We start from the raw sequence: 25489 nt of genomic DNA, 5'->3' as shown, positions 1-25489 counted from the left end.
TTAATTAACAGAACATTTAAACGTATAGCGGACTGATTTTTATTTACTTATAGTTCTTAATTAATTATAATTTACACATAAATACACCGGGGAATGCTACTATTAGTTACATACTATGTACAGCCGCTTAAAGCAGCTTAGGCCAGGCCCACTATAGCGTAGAATATCAGCGGCAGCACCAAATTATCCACCTGGTCGGTGAAGGCCTCTATGAGGGCAGAGTTGAGAGCCGCGAAAATGACGGCAAACCACTTGGCCTGGGTCATGGCCATTAATCCGGCGTAATCCAGCAGCCAGACAGCGAACAGGATGGAGGCCACAAAGGCGACGGTGCCCTCCACAGATCGCGATGATTCTATAACGACTGTTATTTAGTAAATCCTATAAAATAGGAGCATAAAATAACTCACTTCCCCACTTGCTGCGACCCCATTTGGAGCCAACGACACTGGCGGCAGTATCACCAACACCCACGGCCAGAATACCCGAGAGCAAGGCCAGCACATCCCGGCCAGAGCAAGGACACGGCGTCAACCAAAGAGGCATTGAGCATCCGATGAGCAGGCAAAACGGAGTCAAAGCCATATCGCCAGCATCTTTCTCATCCTTGAATGAACGAAAGGCATCCCCGAGTTTGTCAGCGAATGGTGGAATCTTAAGCACACGCAGCAACTCCAGCACCACAAATACAGCCAACGCCACTCCAGTAGCTAGGTACAGCAGGGCGCACTCGTAGATCACTCCCGGGACATAGACGAGCACTATCAAGAGATGGAATATCTTTCGCACCCGTGTATTGGCCGTGCTGCCAATCTGCCAGGCTACAGTGATGCAGGTGAGCAGGACCAGCAGCAGATAGAAGACCAGGATGCTCAGACGATTCTGATCCCGGAGCAGGAACTGGATGAGGTTAATCAAGGGCAGGGGTTGTGTCACCGGCATACAGGTGACTGCCGCCGCGAGTACACCAAACGACAGATAAAAGGACACAGGTTTTCTCAGCGAGGGAAGTGTGATTAGAGCCACGCAAAACACTAGCAGCCAGAAAAGGGCATTCTGGGGAAGAGAATTGATCAAAATTGAGATCTACATCAGTAAACTCAGGTATACCAACCACCATAATCATATTGAGCTTGTCAAAATCCTCAGTTGCCCAGGATCCGTCGCAAAACAAGCCACTGAATCGATAGATAGCACTCATGACAAAGAGAACCAGTCCCTGGACAAAAACAGAAGCCTCGCCATACGTGAAGGAGTTCTTAAAGCCGCGCAGTGTGTAAATATAAATCTGTTGATACGACGCGGTCATCACGAATCCCACGGAGAGCGCAAAGGCGAGTGACGTGTCCGCCAGGAGACAGAAGCACATACTCGTAATCACTCCGGGCAGAAGGCTTACCAGGCACTTGACCAAGATGCCCGTCTTAATAAACGCATAGATGAAGAAACAGAGCGTTTCCAGGGCCATTCCGCCGGCAGAGACGGTGAGAATCCATTGCATCTGGGCTTCATCCTGGCAGCCAGTCGGGGAATGCAACAGGCGGACGCCCAGGGCCAGTGGAAGCAACAAACATAGCCAGGCGCCGAGGCTAGCATTGGGTCTAAAGGGTCAGATAAGATTTCCGGATTAGAGATAAGAATCACCGCACTTTGGACCTTCTCGGCGACTCACCTGGGCGACATGGCCTTGATGGTGAACACATCCGCTCGCTGGGTGATCCGCTCGTGGCTCGCCTGGCTGTCCGTCGTGGAGGAGCAGGAATCCGAGTCCGATGGCTCGATATCTGGTTCGGAACGCCGCATTATCAGCTCCTTTCGGTGGCTCAAAACATGGCTTTAGCCCAAAAGTGTCCGCGTATTCGGTGTGTATTCGGCAAAGAGGTCACGGTGAAAAGCGTGGGCTTTTCTTTCCTGCAGGTCAGGCTTCGGGAAAGCGTTTTGGGATGCACTGGACCAGCTGGTCGCGCGTTGTTGTTGTCCATGCACCAAACTGTTGCTGCTGCTTTGTTTGGTTTCAAATGCACTTTGGTATTTTTGGTCTTAGAGTGCGCTCATACTGCGCGCGCGTGTTAACTCGGTCAAAGCTAGCTTTAAACTCCATTTTGGCAGTTTATTTATAATTAGTTGATTGTTAAATACACATTTTGGGTAAATAAATCAGCAAATCTACGAAAAATAACGAAGTGAAATAATAATAACATTATGGTATTTTAGTTCGACCAAAAAAATATACCAGAAAGTACAGCCAAACGGTCACTTAGCATTGCCTTAACAGCGCGCCTCTGTTAACCCTTTAGTGACTACTGGGTCAAAATGCCTTAGCAAATTTGAAATTTCTGCAGTTCATTTAATATTTATGGAATTTCAAGTATAATAAATAAAATATTAAAGAATGTTAACTTTTGCGCGCCGATGATTGTATACCATTGCAGATTGCAATTGGATCATAAATAAATAATACCATATAAACTATATATACATACATATCAATGTTAAAAAACAACGAAGTAATACGTAGTTTCATTACATTCACTAATACATATTAAATTAAAGCTACACTCACGGTTTTGCATTTTCCTTTACATTTAACTATGGTTTTATGGTAGCTATAAGATATAGTCGTCCGATTTTCATAAAATTAAAACCAAAATTCTAAAATAATAATTAAGTAATATGAAAATCTGTTAAAAACTGAAAAAGTTATAGTTTTTAATTAAACTAATTTCTCGATCGCTCCTAAGGCAGCTATATATAGTAGTCCGATTTTCATAAAATGTTACACAAAATTGTAGAATAAAATAATCAAAAACTGTTGAAAACTGAAAAAGTTATAATTTATTTTTCTTAAAAGTTTCCGATCGTTCCTATGGCAGCTATATATATGTATACATACACATCCACCGATTCGCCATGCTCCGACATATATACTCGTAAAATTATATAGACGAATAACGTCATAGTTTCATTCAAATAGCTTGCTCTTTATTCCAAAACAAATCTTGCACATCTATGCATATGATTCCCAACTGGTTCTAACATCCCCGGAACGAAGTGACTGCTGCTGGTTAAGTCTCAGAAATGTGTTGTGTTACAAAAGTTGCAAGTCATTGTTTATTAGTGTTCATAGATACTTACTGATTATTGATACTTACTGATCATAGATACTTCCTGGTCAAAGTTACTCGCTGTTCATTGATACTTATTAATCAGAGCTAATTACTGATTATAGTTACTCACTGGTCATAGCTACTTACTGGTCATAGTTACTCAATGCTAATTGATACTTACTTCTGTAAGTACTTAGTTCTGTAAATCGTCCGATCGTTCCTATGACAGCTATATATATATTTTTATATAGTCCACCGATTCGCCATGATCCGACATATATACTCGTAAAATTATATAGACGAATAACGTCATAGTTTCATTCAAATAGCTTGCTCTTTATTCCAAAACAAATCTTGCACATCTATGCATATGATTCCCAACTGGTTCTAACATCCCCGGAACGAAGTGACTTCTGCCGGCTACGTTTTAGAAATGTGTTGTGTTACAAAAATTGCAAGTCATTGTTTATTAGTGCTCAAAGTTAGTAACTGATCATACGTACTTACTGGTGATATATACTTCCTGGTCAAAGTTACTTACTGTTCATTGATACTTACTGATCAGAGTTAATTACGGGTCATAGTTACTTACTGGCCATAGTTACTTAATGTTCATTGATACTTACCTGGTAATATCTACTTATTGTTTAAAGATACTTACTGATCCTCTACACTTAACAACCGTTTCTCTGGCAGTTATATTATATGGTATACCGATTTTCATTAAACTAAAAACGAAATTCAATAATAATAAAAGATATATGTTATATTCATCCGATCCGGCTCGTTCTGTTTTATATACGAGTGAGAGTATATAGAAGACTAACTGAAAATTGATAGCTTCAGATAGCTTCCAAGCTGAGGGATTAGTTTGCGTAGAAACGGACTAGCGGACGGACATGGCTAGATCGACTTGGTTATTGATGCTCAACAAAAACATATCTTCTGACTAAAACTGCAAGGGAATAATAAATAAATAGATCAAAAAGTAGATTCTGAATACCAACAATTTAATAGACTTTAAACGTTCTACTGGGAATGCTACTGGGTCTATTGGTAATCCGCAAGGGTATACCAATATCCGCTTTCCAGAAACTTAATTTCCTGTTTGTATTTTTTTTGTATATTTTAAAACCAAACCTTGCACAAGTTGCATTTAGCATAAATAACATTAAGAGAATGTTGAACTAATGGAGGAAAAGTGATCGCTGGCTTAAAGCAGTCCAAACAGGTAATAGAGGACGGGCAGAATGAGGGCTCCCTTGGCGGCCGAAATACCAGTAATGCCAATGACCAGCTTGAAGATGCCATACCAGAAGCCGAGCTGCAGGGCCACATGGAGACCCAGGAGGCTGTTGGATATACGATTTAGTACTTGGTCTATATTTCCTCAAACCCAATTACTTACATTTTGTCCTTGCGACGTGCCTTCTCTAGGTTCTTGGGCGGTTCCTTGCTGAGATACTGACGCACTCCCAGAATCGTATTGCTAAAGTACTCATCCCACTTAAGCTCTCCAATATCAATGATGTACTTCTTCTTATCCACCGGATTCATAGCCTTGGAGAGAGCCAGCAGACGCTTATTGTCGAAATGCCATTCCGTAAAGATGAAGCGTTCCAGGGTATTCAGGGAGTTCCAAACGTTCTTGTGCAGACGAATCAGGCTGTATTTAAAGATACAAATTTGAATTATATATATTAAACAATTATAAGAAACTTAATACCTTTTTAAGTGTTTCAAAGTAGTTTGTAATAAAATGTTTTAAACTTTTAAAAGTTAAGAGCTTCTAAGATGAAAATAACCTTGACAAATGTAATTTCAATCTTAAATAAACGCTTTAATATTGTATACATTATCTTCTTGATAAGAGCTAAATAATATTTATTATCCCAGCTTTCTGTTCGGTTTCTCCAAATCTCCTAAATTTAGTTTATTTTCAAATTCAAAGCAGATAAGAAAGCATTTCGCGAGTTGTATTTAAAATAAACGTGCAAAAAAAGAAGACGAGGTAAAAGTTCATAAAAATAAATAATGATTAGAAAACTCGAAATTCGCAACATAATTTGCAATGCAAAAACGCCACTTTTAGCTTCCAATATATTTTAATTATTTTTTTTAAAGACCCCCCTAATCTTTCCTCTTTTGTTGTGGTAATTGCATACTTTCACCAAATATATAGACATAAATCATTTCGCTACTTACATCGGTCTGCCGCCTCCAATTTTCGTCACCAAATCCAGAATCAAAGCGGGCACAAAGTGGAAGAGAATGGCACCTAGGCGGAACACCCAGAGGCTCTTGACGAAACGCAGGTTGGGATACCAGACGGCACTGTTCAGCGGATAGTCGTGGAGATACCCATTGATCTTGTCCGTCATCAGCTCGAAGCGGAAGGGTTTGTAAGTACTGGAGGTCAGGTGGAAGATCTGCAGCTCGTCTGGACGACCGCCGTTCTTAGCCTGCAGAGAGTGGACATAGTAACCGGTGGTTATGATGCCATTGACCACCACATCAATGGGTATGTAATCCATGATGATATTGGGATCCAAGGGAAGGCGACGCAATACACCTTTGGAGGCGCCCATGAAGAAGCCCTGTGGTCCATTCTTCGAAATGGTCCAGCCAGGAATGGGTTCCTTCCAAGCGGCGGTGACTAAGAAAGAGATTTACTATCAGTTTATGGATACTGTAGGAGGATTGCTTCAAAGGATACTCACTCATGCTGGGACGGACAATGCCACAGGGGAATTTACTGGCCACATTTGCCACCTCGTGCTCAGCCAAGTGCTTGGTAAAGGTGTAAGTATTTGGATGATCCTTCATCAGTCTTTAAGAGATTGTCTCGTTATAGATTGAATTATTAATTAACAGCTAACCACTCACTTTGGTTCCAGTTCCTTGAGGGCCTCATCGTTGAGCGTCTCCGCCAGCTGGATAATCTTCTCTGGATCTTCAGGCGAGGGATATAGCTTCTCCTCAACTTCCGTAAGATAAGCATTCACATAGGCACTGGACACATGGACCAGAGCATCCAGTTTCTTCAGCTGCGTGCACAGCTCCACCACTCGCCTTGTGCCTCTTAGATTAATGTTTGTGGTCTCTTTCAGGGATTGGAAAAAGTCCAAAGTGGCCGCCGAATGGAAGACCACATTGACATTGTCGATCAGGGTCTGGCGATCCTTGGGCGAGATGCCCAGATTTTCCAGTCCCACATCGCCCTCAATTGGAACAATCTTGGATAGACGTGACTCCAGCTGCAGCTCCTTGAACTTATCGAACACGGAGTTCTTCTTCAACTCCTCGAGTCGCTCCTGGACATTCTTGCCCTTCTTGGCACGCATCAGCAGATAGAGTGTGCCCACATTGGGAACATCACGTAGGAGTTTCTCCACAATGGTGACACCCACAAAGCCAGTGGCTCCCGTAATGAAAACATTGCGTCCTCCGTAAAATTCTGTGATGGGTGAGCTGCAAACACGTAGTTTCATTTTTCCAATTAGTTTATGTAACTACTAGCGACTATATCTATGGATGTCTCATAAAAAATGATGAACCAAACTTTCTCTCATCGCCCATTCAAATGGGCGAATGCCGTTGCTTACGACACTCGTTCACCCATAAAAACCTATGAGGGAGAGGGCAGCATCTTTGACTCTGTTTGTCCAGCGGGAAACCAGTTTTCCCCCCATGGAATATCTAAGTTCTAAGTGCCCATTGTATGGATTCCTCTAATATTGATCTAACTAATGATTTGTTAGCAGGTGTTGGCCTGCGGGTTAATGCTAGCATTCAAATCCATGTCGTGGGTGTCGCCTTTAAATGCTGTTCTCATGGTACTTTGGAACGAGCACTCCACTGGAAACTTGTCTTGCGATTGAATAACTTGCAAATGAACTGAGGAAACTAACCAAGGAGAGAGTAGAGAACCTGTATAAGGTGGTAGGAGGATCACGTTTAATGTTAATTAATAACTAGCGAGGCTACCTAAGATACCTAAGATTATTAGAACTAACCTTTGATCCCTTAGACGTCTAAGAGAAGCTTTAGATGTCTGGCTTTGTAGTTAATCTTAAAGGTTATAAGGGTTTTTTCTATTCGGATTTTGTTATTAAAACTGCATTAATTTTTTATGATAACTCTTTTTAGATAAAGAAAATGGTTTTCCATAACCGGAAGTCTCTCTCACCAAGTACTGAAATCCAATATTTTCCAACTGTTTCGATTGAATTACCAAACATAGGGGATATCTCTAACAAAAACACGCAATCTGACCATTCAATTAGCCAACTTCATTTCTCTTTTAATGACCTCCATCACAGTTCGCTGTGTCCCGGTCTTTTCTTTACATTTTTTTTGTCATGCCAAATGATTTTATAATGACGATCATTGAAGATGATTTCTGTGTTTTCTTTCTTGTCTTTTATGTTTGCCCCCTCTACCCAAGCGTGATATAATTTCTGCATAACAAATCCCATTAGGATGGAAGCAAATAAATGCAACATTTCCTATTCCTATGTTTGTGCATGCAAAAAATAAAAGTGGAATGCAAATTTTCTTTTGAGCAATTAAAGGAGGACCTCGAGGGGGACAAACACATCAAGAAAATGTGATAAAGTGTGCAGTTGAAGCTTTTGCAGGTGCTTCAGTATGTTTACATGCCAGAAAAAAAGGCAAGTCATCGTTTTAACCAGGCTCACAGCTCAAGAGCTTGCTTTAAAGCCAACCAAAATTAAGCTTTCACTTTGTGGCTAACAGATTGGCAACGAAAGGGACAACAGGTAGTAGGTAGGTGAACCCAATCAAGCCAAATTTGGAAATAACTCATTGGACAGATTTTATGCTTAAACTTTTTCCCGCTGTTTTTTATCTTTCTTTCTATCTATCTTTTTTTTGACTGCAGCAAATTAACTTTCTTATCATTTCGAAATCAACTGCCTGCTACTGAGATTAGATTTTCCATTGACCAGTCACGGGCTTATCTGGGATAATTAAGTGAAGCGATTTATGGTGGCAATGCTACTTGAAAATTGTTTCAAATTAAGTTTTGGTTTGCCTAGGAACACGTTAAAGTATAAATAATATTGCTAAATAGCTATTAAATTTATTTAAATTAATATGGAAGTTGAATACTTGACTTGTACTGCAACTAAGTCAAGTACTAAGTAAATTCCTTTATACATTTTCATTGTTTAATCATTATTTTATTGCTTTTGATAAATATAACGCTTGAAAGCTTTAACGGAAAACTACGCTGGAAAACTGTTGCATAATTCAGTAGCAACACACATTCATTGGCAACAGTTTACCGCATTCCTTAATTGCTGGCGTTAAGAACCACTATATCATTAGCTTGCATAAAAACTTAAGTGCTCGCTGGTCCCAACTCGGCCATTAAGGCACTCGACTTTGGGTAACTGACCCTACCAACTGCATCCAACCTTGTGCCTGGACATAAATCTCTGGGCAAATTATTATTTATGATGCCGTGTTCAGTAAATATTTAGCAACCTGTCAGGATCTTGTTTCCCTTCGGCTTCTTTTGATTCCGGTTAACCTGTAATTTTCCTCTCCATTTCCGGTTTTACTATTGCACCTTGTTATTGAATAGGGACTACTAGACAGGTCAAACTTAGGTCGAAATAATTTAAATGTTAATCCCATTTGAATCTTATTCTCACATTTAAGCCGGTTAATAAAATTTTCCATTGTTGACGCAAATGCGAGTTGACCCTTCAGGTGAGAGATTCTCGCGTTGGGAAAGAAAGTGTCGAGTTAAACGATCCGTAATGAACTAGAATTAGTCTCCAGACACGAGCGGCAGTTAATAATATAGTATATATACTATTTAGTCAAACTTTAAACTTCTAATTAACTCAAAGTACGTTCTGTCAGTTATAAAGGTTTTAGAGATATGGAACAAAGATCTGAAATATATGTGTATTTCATTTAAAAAGATCTTTATAAGAGTTGCCTAACTTTAGGGTAACTTTAACAGCATCTTTACTAAGTTTAACCATAAGTTATTTTAGTATATTATCATTGGAAGTTAGTACTGCATTAGAATCAACTGTACTGTATGAATTCTGTTCTGGAACCGCTCCTAAAAATTGGTATTACTTAAAATGATCATAAACAAATACTTAAAAAGGTACAAATTGGGAAGATGCAAGTACATTTGTATGTTTAATACCAATCCTAAAGAATTTCTGCTGGCAAACCTATACAACTATAGATTTAAGATACTGATCTTGAACTTAAAATACGTATCTCTTGTCAGATTTTTGTCGCATTTCGAACTTTGCACCGCCTTTCTAACCTCACAAATGACACCCGAAAGCGGTGAAAAGAGAAAAAGCTGAAGCTGAAGCTGCTGCTGGCTGAAAGCGGTCAGACTGGCTACCAAAAATATCAAAAAATACCACTAAAAGATCACAAAATCACCGTTGTTTAGGCAATAACACACACTTACCTGGCCATGGTTACTCAGCAGGTGTGGTGATTGCCAATAATTATGCCAGCCGTTGCAGTTAGCCGCACGATTTGGTTATTTGCCTCAGACTAGCGACTTGGCTTAGAACGACGGAATTTCTCTTTTCCACGTATTTTCTTCTCTCTCACTGCCTCCTCCTCGTTTTCGTTTGCTTCGTCTCCTTTCTTTCTACATACATATATATATATCGTACATATGTATCTTTTACTCCGCTGCCGTTATTGTTGCTGCGATGCGACTGTAAACAAAGTACAAACACCAGTGCAACTGCACGTGTGAGAGTTACGCCGCCTGTGTATCTGAGTATCTGTGAGAGCGATCTGCGATCCAACGAATTGCTCCGATATCCGAACGTTTGCCGGCAAGAGTACAACTTCAACTGAATGTCTTGCCCGCTGAATGGCCACGGAAATGTGCTCGGCAGCCAGGCCGTTGATCGTTTCCAACGCCACAACGGAACGTCATTATCACCACGATCGTAGCAGTCGGTCAAACCAGTTATTCAGTCGAAAATGTTGTTGAGTTTTATACCCTAGCTGAGGGTATTATAGATTCAGTCAGACGTTTGCAAGCTAACTAAAAGGTACAAAAATATTCATGAACAGAAAAGAAGAATTTATCTAGCTTTTCTAAAAAGGTTTCTGTTTCTCTAAAAACGAGAACAATGTCAGGCTCAATTCTGGTTTATTATACCCCTGCGGAGAATTATAATATTAGCCAAAGGCTTAAAACGCTATGAAGGAGTTATTTCCGACTCAATAAATCATTTATATTTTTGATCAGCATCAACAGGCGAATCTTTCTAGCCATAGAGGGAAAAATATAATTTTTGACCGATTTTTTTTTCCAAATTTTATAAGGGGCTCAACGTTAAAATTTTCAAAAATTTCCAAAAAATTTTTAATTTTTAAATGCAGTAAGCAGATTTATTAACCTAATAAAAACTAATATGGGAAAGCTAACCAAATTAAAATGCATGTTTTTTTTTGCTAAGTTATGAATTTTTTAAATTTTAATTTGTCAAAAATATTGTCATATTGAAGATTGATAAATATAAATTCAAAAAATGGGAATATTTGAAGCTTACTTAGTCAATTGCTAACAGCTAGGTATAAAAACTTCAGCTTCAAGATATGAGTTTTATTTATTGTTTTTAAAATGTAATGTTAGTATAATTAAACTATATTTTCCATTACAAATTAATGAATAAGAAGACTTAAATTTTAACAACATTTTTAAGTCAGGCCCAATGTACACTTGCGTCCCAAATACAACCAGGTTATTTATTGCCAGTCGTCTACTCGCTTTTTACGATATTAATGTTAATTATTTAAAGAGAGTTTGCAACAACACACTTGTACAATAGAGAGCAAGAGAGAAGAAGAGAAAAAAAGAGAGAGAGAAAGTGGGAGAGATAACAGTTAACGTTATAGGGAACTCTCTGAAAAGTGAACAGATTGTTGAAAACAACATATTGTATTCAATTTTAAAAAATATAAAAAATCTGTCTTTCAAAACTATACAAGATTCTGAATATTAACCTTAAAAACTATTAATTATTGTATAGTTTGTTAGCAGCATTGACACTATAAAATTATTTATGTACTTTAATTATAAATTTATACAGATATTACTAATAAATTTTGTTGTGGTAATTTAAGACCTTAAATAGGAGGGAAAAATATCTACCAACAATTCTATATAAATTAAGTTTAATTCAAATTAATTCTATGTAAATTAAGTAGTTGTACCATAAAGCTACCTAACTTTTTTAAAAGTATATGTGTAATCCGTTGCATCGGGAATTTACTGCCAATATTTTTAAATACATAGTTTCTTCTCTTATTTAAAAGCGCAACTGCCGGAAATTTTCTGAACTGTTATAATGCCTGAATGTAGAAACTGTATAATATGTAAGTAACCTTAGTGTAAAGAAGTGTAAAATTGGTAGTCCCCGTGTAAAAACATAATGAAATCGAACTTCTGAGCGTCTGAGATTAAGGCCTCTATATACTATGTTCTCGATCCATGTCGACCTCAGAAGGATCAATAAATTTTTATATTTAAACTGTTGATATTTTGTCAGCTCTACTAAAGTAATTTGAGCCGAAAAACCAAATGTCTCGTGAATTAATCAAGGGTTGATTCTGTTCCAGCTAATTCATCCGTTTTCCCAAAAAAAATCACCTTGTTCAACGATTTTCCTTAATATTAAAATAATTTTTATTTGAATAATAGTTACATATTTAAAGTTTAGTTCACGTATTCTTCAACTATTTGACTATAAACCGGATAATTATGACAACAATGTACAAATCGTGTATTAGTTTAACATTTAGTGTTTAGTTAATGTGACTAAGTTTTGGGCTACTTTTGCATTGCTGTGTGAATAGATAGATTCGTATCTAGTGTTGCTCTGATCGTTAGTTAGTTATTATTATATTACAACTCTTTGTCTGACTTGTACTTGGCTTGTGTGAAAAGACTTAAAGATAAAATACATGATACCCTACTAAGAACAAACTACGGATGGAAACGATCAACCAAGTGCGGGAGGTTTTTGGAATCTTTCACAATCCGATGCCTGATGAATCCAGGCTACAACCAAACCAGGAATCCCCAGATCAGAACAGCCAACGTAAGACCAAGCTGCAGGCCCAGGGAAAAGGTAAGGACGATATACAGGACGGCGAAGATGACAGCATAGCCCGCATAGTACAGGAAATTGAAGCTATGGGAAAAGAAGGATACTAATCAGTTAAGGATTTCAAATAGAGATATCTTTACTTACACCTTCCAGTAATTGCGATGCCATTCTGTGGTCACTGCCGACTCCTTGAAATAGAAACGCCGAATGCCAATCAAGCAGCGATCGATGAACTCCGACCAATCGCATTGACTGGCATCGAAATTATAACGTCTTCGATCACTTTCAGGTATTAAAGCTGAAATACGCAGGGCATTCTTCAAGGAGTACCGGAAGTCCTTGTCCAGGAAGTAGTCAAAGGCCTTGGTGCCCTTCTGGAACACACGCATGTACTCATAGGCCCTAAAAAATATCATAAATATTAATAATATTATATAAATTGTGTATAAATTATAATATTATATAAATTCAGCAACTTACGTGTGCTGTGGCATTCCTATGCCAAAAAGCTTCTCTGGTATAATGAAAACCATTGCTGGCAGCAAATGGAATAGATAGAAAAATAGATTGTAACGCCAACCATTGCGAAGTTTTGTCGCCGGTTTCCACACAAAACTATTGGGCGGATGTCGCTCCACACTGTCATTGATGATCGTACAGAATTCGGAAAGGGTCAGCGGATTAACCTCCCCGGAGGTGCAGTGGATAATCTCCGGTTGCTCCAGCTCCCGTGTGCCCACATACCAGCCCATGACCAGGGATGAGTTGATCACATAGTCGCATGGTATGATATCAATCACAGCATTCGCACTTCCGCACATCGTTCGGAAAATTCCCTTCACGAAACCGGCCAGGAAGCCGAGATGACCAGAGTTTGCATTGCCCACCCAGCCTTTCATTGGGTGCTCCAAGGTGCCATAAACTGTTTGAAATAGAAGAAATAAGAAGAGTTAAGAAGGTTAAGGGACTTGTTTGTTTAGGAATTATCTTCGGGACGATAACCTTTACATGAAATCAGTTATACATTGTCACAACTATAGACTTTTTAAACATATTTTAACAAAAGCAAACCGATTTGGTATTGTAATTAAACTTTTCAAACATTTTTAGTAGTCAAACATCCCACTCAAGCTTAAAAAAACCCCAACTTAACAACAAAATACCTCTTTCTACTATCAATTAAACGGCAGTATACCAACATAACGTGTGAAAACGACCATGTTGTTCAGTTATAATCACTATAAAAACACTATACGTGTCTATTATCGTCCTACTCTTTGATTTTTCGTCAACTGCCAAACTTTGATTATATGGCTAGATAATCTTGGCCTTACCACTGGTTGTTTGGTTGTGTCAACATTCGTAAAAAAAACCCGACTTACCAATCGATGGTCTGACTATGGCCGCTGGCAATCCCGACATTTCGGCCATTAGCAGATTTTCGGAAAGATTCTTGGTAAACGTATACGTATTGGGATGATCCCGGATATAACCTTTGCACTTCTGATCATTGAAATCCTCCCAGGCAGCATCATCCTCGGCCATCTTCATCATCTCGTATGGATCGAATTGTGACTTGTACACTTCCTCGGCAATAAGGCCTCGATTATTGCTATTACAAAAGGCCGTGGAGCAGTAAATATAGGCGGACAACTGCTTCAGCTGTTTGGCCAACTCAATGGTTCGCATGGTTCCCGTGAGGTTGGTCCGAATGGCGGTTCTTAGCGGGGAGCTGAACTTGATGGTGGCTGCACTATGGTAGATCACATTGACGCGGTCAATAAGCTCCTGGAGGAGTTCGGAAGCAAAGCCAAAATTCGGCTCACTTAGTTCCCCCACTACGGGGACGACCTTGGCCAGGGTTTTCTCCGTGTACTTTTCAAAAATCTATTGTGGGGGAGATATTCAATAAGTAATAATTAATAGCTATATAATTTTTTTTAAAATGTATCTGCTGTTGTAAGCAATTAATGATTCCAGAGTCGAAAGGTGCTTTGGTAAATATTCCCGCCCACATATAAGCCGCACAAATTTTGATTGTTAGCTTTGAGTGTTTTCTTTTTTTGCACTTTAGCCTTTTTTTGGTAGGAGAAAAAGTGCTCGCAGGTAAGCAATGTCTAAAGACAACAAAGCATTTGCTTTTAACAACTTTTTGTTACGCCATTCAAAATGCGTTTAAAATTTAATTAACAATATGTGAAGAGTCTCGTAAGGAGAAAGAGCAAATTAAATAAAAGGTCTTAACTAAAGGCGGATGATGGATTATATTATTTTATTGTATTCATTTTCAGTAAATACTTTCAAGAAAAGAAAAACCTTTCAAAACAGTATTTAAAAAGAAAAGGAAATCACCTCAATTAAAGATAAAGGAAATTATTAAAATTACTAATTGTACTATTATTATTCCCCAAAAAAGTGTAACCCATATTCGCTTTAAAGAAAACACAAATACAATTAGAAACAAAGAAAGAAACTAAAACACCGCCGCGATCGCTAGTCAAAAGCGGAAGAGGTCGTTTTGAGGTGAGATGGCAACTTGGACAAATTAACGCTCCCATAAAAAAGACCTCGTAATTGGCTTTAATGACATGCCCCTTGTCACCCTCGGGCGAACCCCCAAAAATCCGTGTCAAAGGGGGCGTGTCCCGCAAATGCCACCACACTTACCGGCTTTTGGAGCAGACGACGAATTCGCTCATTCGGATCGAACTTGCGCTTGCCCCGGACCAGGACGTAAATGGTACCAATATCCGGATGTGTGTCCAGCAGAGCCTCAATCAGAACGGTCCCCAGGAAACCAGTGCCGCCGGTGAGGAAGATATTTTTGTGGGCAAAAAACTCCGGAATTGTAAGAGCCGTGCTCAGTTCATGCCGATGGCTAGTACCATTCACCCGGATCTTTCCATTTGCCACGATTCCGGTGTTGTTATTCTCGGAGGTGGAATTGGTGCTGCCATGTTCCGTGATGACAGCCATGGTGTAGGGCTCAAGATTCGTCGGCGGCGCCAATTTGCTGCTGAGCGTTGCAATCGGATGGGGCAAGCTGCAGGAAGTACAAGAAAAATAAAACGAGCCATGAAATCACTTGGTTCAAGTTCAATAGCCTTAGAGTTGAGAGTTTTATGAAAAATATAAAAAGAAAAAGCCGGCAATCGAGGGCAATTTGACCAAGAAACCAGCTAGACGACACCTCCCTCAGTGTGTCAAGTTGAGCTGGCGACGGAAGTGCATTATAAATCTGTTATCAAAATTATATGGAAGTGGAGTTCACGATGCGATTATAGCTACCGGAAGGTTACTGTCTAGACATGGCTCTAAACCTGCATAAAGTTAAGCTTTCCATGTTTAATTTTCATTTAAACTTCCCTTTTTAGGTGCTTTTTTTTGTACGATGTGAAGTATACTTCAAAGACAGACCGCTTGGGAGATATTTTATAGGTATGCTAACTATGGAAATTCTTCCATGGAATCAAGAATAATAAGGAATATATGTGTGCCTTTAAAAAATTGATTAACCCTATAAAAATGAATATACAAAATTAAGGTTTTCTAAGTAAAATATTTGCATTTTAAGGGCCTTTTAAGTACTCTCTTTCGAGGCCTAGTTAGTAGGCCTTGGACTCATTGACTCATTTTCACATTATTATCAGAGAAACCATAGACTTTTCATTCATTTTTAGTCCAACTAGGTATACATCTATGCATAGTATTTCTAGTCTCCAAAGTGTTCAGTTCACAAAATTTTTTGGTTAATTTTTTTTTCGGTATTGAAAATTTTTTGCATCCTTACAGTTTTGGTCAATACAAATTTTTGAGTACGGATTTACGAAAATTAACTGTATCTGTCCCATCCCGGACACCGTTTTTGGCACTATGAGTAGGACGTTCAAAGTCGGACGACTGGGTGCGACATATTACTGGCGAATTGGCGGCTTACACCGAAATGGGTCCAATTTCCGTTGTCTACAGAAGCGTTACTATGCCGGTCGCTATACCTTTGATGATCTGACCCAGTCTCGAATCGATGCGATCAAAAAGGCGGGTATTGAGGCCGGCCTTCCGCGCGAGAATCCTTGGCGAGCGGATTTCCCAGAAAACTTGAATGATATCGGTTATGAGTCCCATTGCAATGACCGCCTGTATATGGCAAAGAATAAGTATCGTTACAATCAGCAGGAGTATGACCAGAAGCGGTTGGAGCGTCGCATGGAGGCCCGGAAGCGGGTTCAAAAGCACTTCAATCCTAATCCCGATCAGGAAAACACAGATATGCGGCGGCGTGTCATTATGCAGGATCCTGTCGAGCATCAGAACCGGCAGAAGGAGATCATCGAGATGAACCGCCGACTATGGCAAAGTCGGCCGCAGGTAAAGAGGGAAATCAATTTATCGGGCATCACATACCGTCCCGATAACCATAAACAGCTGACAGCAAATATGAATCATAAGGATCTTGATCGGCAGGGAGACTTCAAGCGATATCAGGATAAATCGGAAGCGGAAAAGGAGGCGGAAGCGGAAACGACTTGGTGGGTAAGAAAGCAAATGGGGGAAGCAGAAGCGGAAACAAAAGCGGAAGCAGAGGAATCTGTGTTCGAGAGGCGCATGAAGAGGCTGATGGGAAAGTATAACGCCGACGAGGACGCGGAAAGATCACATTGGCGCACAAAAAAACCAAGGGCGGAAGCGGAAAAGGAGGCGACCGGCCAGGCGGAAGACAACTGGTGGACAAAAAAGGATATGGGGGATGCGGAGGCGGAAGTTGAGGACTGGCGTATGAAGGATCAACCCCGAGGCTTGTCATTCCAGAGACGTCTCAGGGAGCTCATGGAAGCCGAAAGAAAACCGGAAGCGGAAGAAGAGGATTGGCGAGTGAAAAGTCCAAGGGCGGAAGCGGAAGAAGAGGACTGGCGGGTGAAAAGTCCAAGGGCGGAAGCGGAAGAAGAGGACTGGCGGGTGAAAAGTCCAAGGGCGGAAGCGGAAGAAGAGGACTGGCGGATGAGAAAAGTCAAAGGGAGAATGGAAGAGGACTGGCGTATTAAAGGCCGGAGGCCGGAAGCGGAAGAAGAGGACTGGCGTATAAAAGCCCGGAGGCCAGAAGCGGAAGAAGAGGACTGGCGGATGAGAAAAATCAAAGGGAGAATGGAAGAGGACTGGCGTATAAAAGCCCGGTGGCCAGAAGCGGAAGAAGAGGACTGGCGTATAAAAGCCCGGAAGCCAGAAGCGGAAGAAGAAGACTGGCGGGTGAACAGCCCGAGGGCAGAGGCTGAGGAAGAGGACTGGCGGGTTAAATTCCGGAGGCCAAAAGCAGAAGAGGACTGGCGGGCAAAAGCCCAAAATTGGCGTTCAAAAAACCCTAGGGCCGAAGCTGAAGAAGAGGACTGGCGAGTAAAAGGCTGGAGCCCAGAAGCCGAAGAGGAAGACTGGCGGCTAAAAGGCTGGAGTGATGGCCGCCCGCTCAAAAACACCGGTCTACAAAGACGCCTCATGGAGCTCATGGAGGCTGAGAAGAAACCAGAGGCCGAAGAGGAGGACTGGCGAACGCAGAATCCCACCGCGGAGGCGGAGGAAGATAGGTCCAATTCGGAAGCGGAAACGAAAGCGGAAGCGGAAGACAAGGCATGGAAGGCCAGAAACCTTTCGCCGGTCTATGATCCCAATCGGCCCTCAAAGTCCTGGCAAAAGAAACGCGATCAGGACATAGAATCACAATACTGGCACTCCTGGTACTCCTGTCCCAACAACCAGGAGGCAGAGACCAATGTGGAGATGAAACACCATTCGCGTCGCAAGAAGTTTTCGGTCCGTCCACCATCCTATACACGCGACGGTCAGAGGCGAAGCTACCACCAGACCGCCCTAAATCCGCAACCCATTGAGACCCAGTCGGAGCCACTGGACAACGCCCCACCAATGCCAAAGCCACTCCGTGCCATTCCCAAGAAGCCCAAGAAGACGAAGCCCAAACGCAAACGTGAACGCAAAACTGCAGAGCCACCGCGCTTCAAGATGACCATTAGGACTCGTCCTTTGATTTCACGCCGACCCGTCAACAGTCACCTGCGGCGACTCAACTTCCTGTCCGAGGTGGCAGGTCCTAGCTTCCATATGGACAACCTAAACAAGCCCTTGTTGGACGATTGCATTCAGGCCAAGAAAAAGATTTTGGTAACAGAAAACTAAAGGATTGCAGTTTGTTTTAAATTGACATAAAAATACATCGTCCAAGGCTGGGATACCACCGCTGTTACCGAAATGTACAATTTATTAGACAAATGCAATTAAACAATATGGTTTACGAAACAATGGACGTAAAGATATTAATATTATTATTATTTCCTACTGAAATTATAACATTTTACTTTTAAGGACCGATTTTTCAATGTGAGTTTCAATTTTGTCATTAAAGTAAATTGTTTCAAAGAGATTTCATTTCTTTATTTCACTTTTGTGATTAACAAATTTTAAACTAGAGCTATGACAAAATTAACATGACATTTTAAAATTGGTTCTAAGGAAAGTCAAGAATTGTTAAAAAATAACATTAACAAGAAAGAAAAGTAACTTCGGAAAGCCGAAATTTATTAGTATTGAATAGTATTTAATAGTATTGAATTGGAAACTGAAACTAAGCTTCAAATATTCCCATGTTTTGAATTGACATTTATTGTTAATTTTATAAGACAAATTTTCAAAAACTCATATCTAAGCCAAAAAGGCTTTAATATTAATTCGGAAAGCTTTTCCATATTAGTTTTTATTAGGTTAAAAAATTGTGAAAACATCGGTAAAAAATATATATGGCTAGAAAGATTCGCCTGTTGATACTGATCAAGACTCTATATGATTTATAGGGTCGGACAAGACTACTTACAACGTTACAGGCTTCTGACTAAAATTGTAATATCCTTGCCAAGGTATATACAAAAATTTTTAGGGAAAGTTTTCCCACTTTTCTGTTACTTTTCCGTTGGCTTATTCACCGGAAGAAAAAGTTTACCTTGTTAGTTAACAATTACAAGTGTAAATAAATGGTAATTATTTTTGGGAACCTAATTTACAAGCAAATAAAACGTTTAATTTTTGTTTACAATGCCAGGAAGGTAATCTAACGTCACCTGTAATTACAGTTTAAGCTAGAACGGTGTTGCCCCACCTTCTAAAGCAGTTATTACCAGCAAATACATATAATTCATGACTGCAAATAGGAAATGAAGTTTTCTTCATCATTACACCCTTTGGCACACTGCCTTTTAAGAATATTATAGTTTACAAATACTGCTTAATCGTTAAATTTCCTGTGCATTATGCACCTAAACTTTCCCATAATTAACTCTAATTAACCTCTTACACAAATCAACAAAATTGATTAGAGCGGCTAAGCTAAGCTCAAGGGTAATTAATACCCCTTTAAAGAAACTTTCGACCCGATGCCGCCACACTTTCGAAGCAACTCTCATGGCCGTTGCCCAACACTGTTAACTGTACTTTCCCGCTGCCAACTGCCAAAAACCCATTCACAAGACCGCCCTTTGTTCGCTCCGAACCAAAGTCACAACCATCAATAGCTCGACTAATTAATGGCAAATGACGCGTATATCCGACAAAAAAAATAGAAACTCAAAAATAAAAAAGAAATCAAACCAAGGTATAACCAATGTAGTTAGATCTCACACGGAGCGTTCGGCGCACGTTGCCCAAGCTCATTGTACAGGTGTACACAGGTGGAAAAGATAATTAACGAAATGCGTAACAATTTGTTGGAGGAGAGATTAATTTTGAACATTTTCGTGTGACTCGATCGGCGCTTCCAAATTTGTGTCAAGGCCGCCCGCTGCAGAGATCTTGAGTGGAGTTGTCCATTCGAAGAGGAGGAGATGGTGGCGATCTGTAGGCCCACCAATATTTATCTTAATATTTGTCCACACATATATATATTTGGAGTTTGGAGCCGGAATGCTTGGCTTAATGAAAATGCACGGTCACGGTCAGATCGCTGTTGATCTCTAGAGATCGTCGATCGTCTTGCTGCGTGTTTTCGTATGCAGATGAATTGTCTTTCTCTCTTTTTTTCAAAGTCGGTACGAAAAATGCAGATGTTATAGTTGCGCATTTCTGTGTTTTCTCTCTTTTTTGTGGTCTAACACCCAAGCGCTAATTGATTCGCTTGTAATTGGCCAACTGACAGGTCGGACAGCCCCGCAAAAATAAGAAACCTTCGTTGGCTTTTCCCTTCAACAAATTTCCAAGGCACTGACTCGACACATTTTTTTGGATTTCGGACAAAAGTCTGCCATGTGGCTGTATCCAGAATTATGCAAATTATGAACGAGAGAGCCTTAGCGATTCTTGGGATCTGAGACAGAATGCCGCCCATCAATCGGTCAGCATTGAACTAAACGAAGTTAACTGGTTTCGGTTGTCTTTTGCTCTTGGCCTGGCCCCCATCCAAATGATTTGCATTTCATTTCCTCAATCTTGGAGCCAAGAGTCTCCTCAACACATCGCCATTTTGGCCTGGCCCAGCAACATTTTTGTCATATTTTCACGGCGCATTTGTAATACTTTTGGCTTTGGCTTCTTGGAGTTTTTCGTTGGTTTTTCGACCAACAGGTTTTCGCTTCGGGATGGACAGCTTGAGTTATTAATGGCTTTGAAGGGTTCCGATCAGATCAGATCAGATCATTGAACTTGACATTGGTTTATTGGGTTTATTCTAAATTTGGGCCAAAGACCTTGTATGCTTCAAGATTCAAATCTTAATGATATATTACTTTGATTTATTGAGCTTTGCTTTAAGTTATGGAGTATAGAGAATCCATGGGAATATGTGAATTCCAACGGAAAGTGTCGAGATAAATCTTTGAAATAGGGATCTTTATTTTAACTGTTTCAGGAAACCCTTTAAGTAATATTCTTAGCTGAAGCATAAAAGTAATCAAATTTTTTTTGTAGTGTCATTTTAAAAAACAACAAAATTGCAACATCTTTTGTCTGCCTTTTTAATCCGCAATGCAAAATGCAATTTATCGAGCTTGGAAAGAGGTCTTATCATTACTCATCTTCTATTTTGTATTTTTAAAGGAAAAAGCACATGGGGCACTATATACTTATATATAAATAAATACTTTTGTATGGATATATTTAGAGATAGACCCGTGGCCATTATATGCCCTAAGATTTGCATAATTTTGCTACGTCTGCGTTTTGCTTCGTTCGTAATTTTTTGTTTAGACAAATGACTGAAACCCAGCGTTGGAATATATATATATACTCCATCTGCATATTAAATATTTGGTAAATTTCTTTTGCAGCCTCTCTAAATGGCAAATATCAAATTCAAGCCCTAGGCATAAATAAGCAAAAAAATAAAATAAAAAAAACTAGACCCTAATGAGGGAATGGTATAAGTGATTAGCGGAGAGACTCTGTTTAGCTGTGAGGGTATCCTCTAACTGTGACGAATTTTTGGGTTTTGTTTATGACTAAAGATCCATTTTGGTCACTTTCTATTTTACGATGAACAACAGATCTCTCTCATCTCGTCCCCAGCATTGATTTCTCTTCATGTGCTGTTATGCTTTGATTTTATTCCATTCAATACGATTCCGATGCCATTCGAATTGATCGCATTTTTGCCTGATTTTTTTATACTATTTGTATAAATATTTCCGCCTTGGCAACCAAATGTGTAACAAATAATTTTGTTTTGTTTATGCCAGGCACATGGACACCTTGTGCGACAACGAGAGGGAGGAGTGACTCGAGGTGTGTGCGATTCAATGCGCCATAAAAACAAAAAAACCCAAGAGGGAGAGAAAAAAGCATAGCGAACAAATCGCACTTGGGCTGGGCATTAGCATTAAATTGCTGTGTGTGTATAGACCTTAACATTGAAATCCCCAAAATAAAAAAAAACACAGAAAATAAACAGAAACAAAGCGGACTGATTGAACCTTTTAGTTTGACGAGATAATTGAGATTTCGTTCAATGGCAATCAAAAGACTTAGGCAACGAACTTTAACGTATCTTGTTACTTGGCTTTAATGTTTTTGTGCTTCTTATGTTTTAAACAATGTAAAAAATCTCTTAATTTTTTTTAAGCTTGTTATTCTAATAGAAAAATAACAAATCTCTATATATTAGATATTGGAAATTCCTTTGAATGGCAGACTAAGGAAACTAGGGCTTGTTACTAGGGCTTTTTAAATTTTGTCAATTGATTTGTAGTTTTATTTATTTGAATTTCCAGACATTTGGCAAACCGGTTTGCGGCATAAAAATTCGATGCTAGAAATATATAAATAATTATGGCGAAGATCTCTGGCCAAATAAAAAAGCCACGCGTCAAGTTCCCAGAGCAAAAATCATAAAATATTAATGAGAGCTACTAAATACTACTACTGGTCATGGAAAATTGTAAACAACATTCTTCTCTCGCTTTGTTTTGCTGCCCATGAATTTTTCCAGCAATGTGCGGAAAAACGTACTCACTCAGTTCGGTGTCGCGAAAAACTCAAGTAACTCAAGAAAAACACAAACACACACTCTTGAACACACACACACACGGACTCACGCAAAGAGAGCGGCTGCGAGCGGCGAGGAAAACTGGAAAAGCTATATGAAAACAAACATTTAAGTGAAAATCAAAGAGCTAAAGACAACGTCTGGTTTTTCCGCAAACCAAAGTAGCCAACGGGGGAAAAAATCAATGATTCACTTTACACTTCTTTTTTTTTTGTTTTTCTTTCTAAAATAATAAACAGAACTGAATTTCGTCACTTCCGCCCCGATTGTTTGGCAATTGATTTGGCAAACGATTCGTTTATTAGTTTTACTATAACTTCCACCGAATTGATCGATCGAGATCGATTGCACCACCCCGTGAGGGTTTCACTTTGCACTTGATTAAAACGGCTCGGAGCACGACTTTTGGCCAAGATTATGCTAAGCCGAAGTGCAAACCAAACTCAATAACTGACTAACCAAAAAGGAGATCGGTGGGGGGAAGAGGGTGGTCACTGCGAAGGAGGTGGTGGTGGAACGGTATCTATCGGATCGGATCCGCTTTTAGCCAACTTGCTGCCAATGCCGACGCACGCTCACTGAAGACTGACTGTCTCCAGTCTCTATGGAGAGCTCCTATAACACGGAGCTCTGGGGAGGGAATTATTTGCTGAAATAAAAAAACACTCACTCAATCACTCACTTGAGTCTTTCGGAGCTTCTAAGTCTCCGAAGTGCCGAGTTGTTCCTGAGCTCAGCTCGCCAAGACTTCGGGTCACGTAATGAAAATCGGAACAGAAAATAATCAAGAGCCAGGCCCGGCCCGAATGGGAGAAACAAAAAATACAAAATACAAAATACAAAAAACTAAAACCCGCAAACTCAGCAGCAGCAGCAGCCAAGCAAAAATACAGAAACCAAAAACGTCAGAGAGAGAAGCTTTGAGTGGCCAGCGAAGCAGCGACTTGGCTTTGACTTTTTGGTAACTGAGACCGAGAAAGCTGACTCTCCAAATTGTGGCTATTGCTGGATCTATTACGAGTGCGTGGTATCTTTTGAGTGGATCTGGCAATGTCTTTACGGCTTTCCGAGTGAGCCATAAATACGCGCATCAAACAGAAAGCACAAAATCAAATGTCACATTGAATTATAGTGGCTCTTAAAATATTCACCGAAAATCATCTTAAAGTGGCTCATTTAATGCAATCATTCATTGGCCATTTTCTAGTTTAGAAACTTCAATTTTGGTTTATATTGTAACTGTCTTTATTATAATTTTAAAATTACTCTATTATGCATATTATATCTCAAGTAAAATAATGCCAAAGGGTTTACGAAATGCCGCCATTTATTTGAACCATTAAATTGTTGAAATTTCTGGTGAAAAATCTTGTTGGGTTGCAAAAAATTCAAATGCATCTTAAGTTTTTCTTATAAGTTTAGTTTTTAATTCCGCCTTGCCATTTATGTGGTTTTATATATTTATTTTAAAGCTTTTTATATAATATTAATCGTTTTTAATAGTCTTTTCTTACTATGTTTTTAACGGCTAACAATTCGGTTCCTGTTGTAAAAACTTTAATTATTATGCTTTGCTAAGGTTTAATGGTCTATAAAAAATATATATTAAACAAATTGGAAATTGTTATCTATTTTTCTCCATACAGGAAAAGTATCTTTTTTAGACAGACCCTACCTGTCTTTTTCATATATTTTTCCATCCCAAAAAAAGTTTAAATTCCCTTCAAATTATTGTGCAACATTTCATTTTGTTACCATATTCATTTCCCTGCATAAACCAGCACACGAAATAGTTTGCTGACATCTCCAATTTATTACGGCCAAGTACATATATATTTTGCTGATTCTGATGAGTTCGAGTTGAGTTTCAATGAGGGCATTGCATTATAAGGTAGGAAAATCACCAGTTGCATGAGGTGTTTACCGATTACATTATAAGGTAGGAAAATCACCAGTTGATTAAATGAGGTGTTTACCGATCATGTTAATTGTCTAATTAGGCAAAGTACTTTTATTAATTGAGTTTTTATTAGATATCTTAATAATAGATCTAATGTAAAAATGCAAATGAGTTGGAGGGTTTTTCTTTTGTACAACAAAACCATCGACTTAAAGACGATCCGCATCCGATTTCCGAGCTTTCTAAGCTCGTTTCCCCTCCGACGGGTTCAATTGCAGTTGACCTGGTTAAAATGTCAGGTAAGACAAACCAAAAACAACACAAAAATGTGGAAGATACTGAAACCAGAGTTATAGGCCTTAACAGCAACACCCTAGAGAGCGCCTCACGTGAGCTGTAATTACAGGTGTGTGAGGCTACGACCCAGCTCTTTACCTTTACCAAAAAAATACAAAAGAAATGTTAAAATTGGCAGTAATTTTTGCAACACGCGAAGGAAAGTCACTGAAGGTGGAAAACTTTTGTAAAAGGAGAAGGGGGAAAAAGGTTTGAGAAGAGGTAACAATAGGGAAACTGCGGTCACAAAATAAACTCTTGGGAAATTAACATCTCAAATAGGATAGGTGTAAAGATGAACCTCTCAGAGGAAAACCCCAACAATTGCAATCAATTAAATTAGCATATTTGAAAACACGGAAACAAAGGGGTTGTACCATAATTTGTCAATGCTTAAAATTTCCCAACTATGTTGCAATTGAAACCGCAAACAAATCAATTGCCAGTATTAGCAATTCAATTTTCAACCTGATTAACC

General features: G+C 39.5%; 4 protein-coding genes across 7 annotated transcripts; 1 reads left to right on the top strand and 3 right to left on the bottom strand.

The window, feature by feature from the left end:
• Nucleotides 1-23: 23 nt before the first annotated feature.
• Nucleotides 24-2495, bottom strand: Dolk (Dolichol kinase). Its single transcript, XM_020955827.2, has 4 exons — nt 1673-2495; nt 1115-1601; nt 411-1056; nt 24-355 (listed from the first exon to the last, which is right to left on the bottom strand). The coding sequence occupies exons 1-4, from the start codon at nt 1801-1803 to the stop codon at nt 138-140; spliced, it is 1482 nt and encodes a 493-aa protein (XP_020811486.2). The 5' UTR covers nt 1804-2495; the 3' UTR covers nt 24-137.
• A 1601-nt stretch (nt 2496-4096) lies between these two features.
• On the bottom strand, nt 4097-10035 carry LOC110186480 (putative fatty acyl-CoA reductase CG8306). The gene is made up of 6 exons (XM_020955705.2): nt 9580-10035; nt 5994-6578; nt 5828-5937; nt 5313-5763; nt 4516-4773; nt 4097-4459 (listed from the first exon to the last, which is right to left on the bottom strand). Exons 1-6 carry the CDS (start codon nt 9585-9587, stop codon nt 4321-4323), a joined length of 1551 nt encoding a protein of 516 aa, XP_020811364.2. The 5' UTR covers nt 9588-10035; the 3' UTR covers nt 4097-4320.
• A 1764-nt stretch (nt 10036-11799) lies between these two features.
• Nucleotides 11800-23606, bottom strand: LOC110186132 (putative fatty acyl-CoA reductase CG8303). Of its 4 annotated transcripts, none has more exons than XM_086828940.1 (6): nt 23458-23606; nt 14915-15290; nt 13630-14134; nt 12728-13169; nt 12392-12649; nt 11800-12331 (listed from the first exon to the last, which is right to left on the bottom strand). In XM_086828940.1, the coding sequence occupies exons 2-6, from the start codon at nt 15221-15223 to the stop codon at nt 12199-12201; spliced, it is 1647 nt and encodes a 548-aa protein (XP_086685066.1). In that variant the 5' UTR covers nt 15224-15290; nt 23458-23606; the 3' UTR covers nt 11800-12198. The 4 variants fall into 4 exon arrangements, with proteins under 4 accessions (XP_086685066.1, XP_086685067.1, XP_086685065.1 ...); XM_086828941.1 differs by having other exon boundaries at nt 23454-23529; XM_086828939.1 differs by lacking the exon at nt 23458-23606 and adding an exon at nt 23235-23418.
• On the top strand, nt 15886-18557 carry LOC110187599 (uncharacterized). The gene has a single exon (XM_020957022.2). The coding sequence runs from the start codon at nt 16121-16123 to the stop codon at nt 18428-18430; it is 2310 nt and encodes a 769-aa protein (XP_020812681.2). The 5' UTR covers nt 15886-16120; the 3' UTR covers nt 18431-18557.
• Nucleotides 23607-25489: the final 1883 nt, after the last annotated feature.

The sequence above is a fragment of the Drosophila serrata genome, unplaced genomic scaffold, assembly GCF_035046125.1.
Source record: "Drosophila serrata isolate PLE 108 unplaced genomic scaffold, ASM3504612v1 contig_184, whole genome shotgun sequence".
NCBI classification, from domain to species: domain Eukaryota; kingdom Metazoa; phylum Arthropoda; class Insecta; order Diptera; family Drosophilidae; genus Drosophila; species Drosophila serrata.
This window is presented reverse-complemented; position numbering and strand designations above follow the sequence as displayed.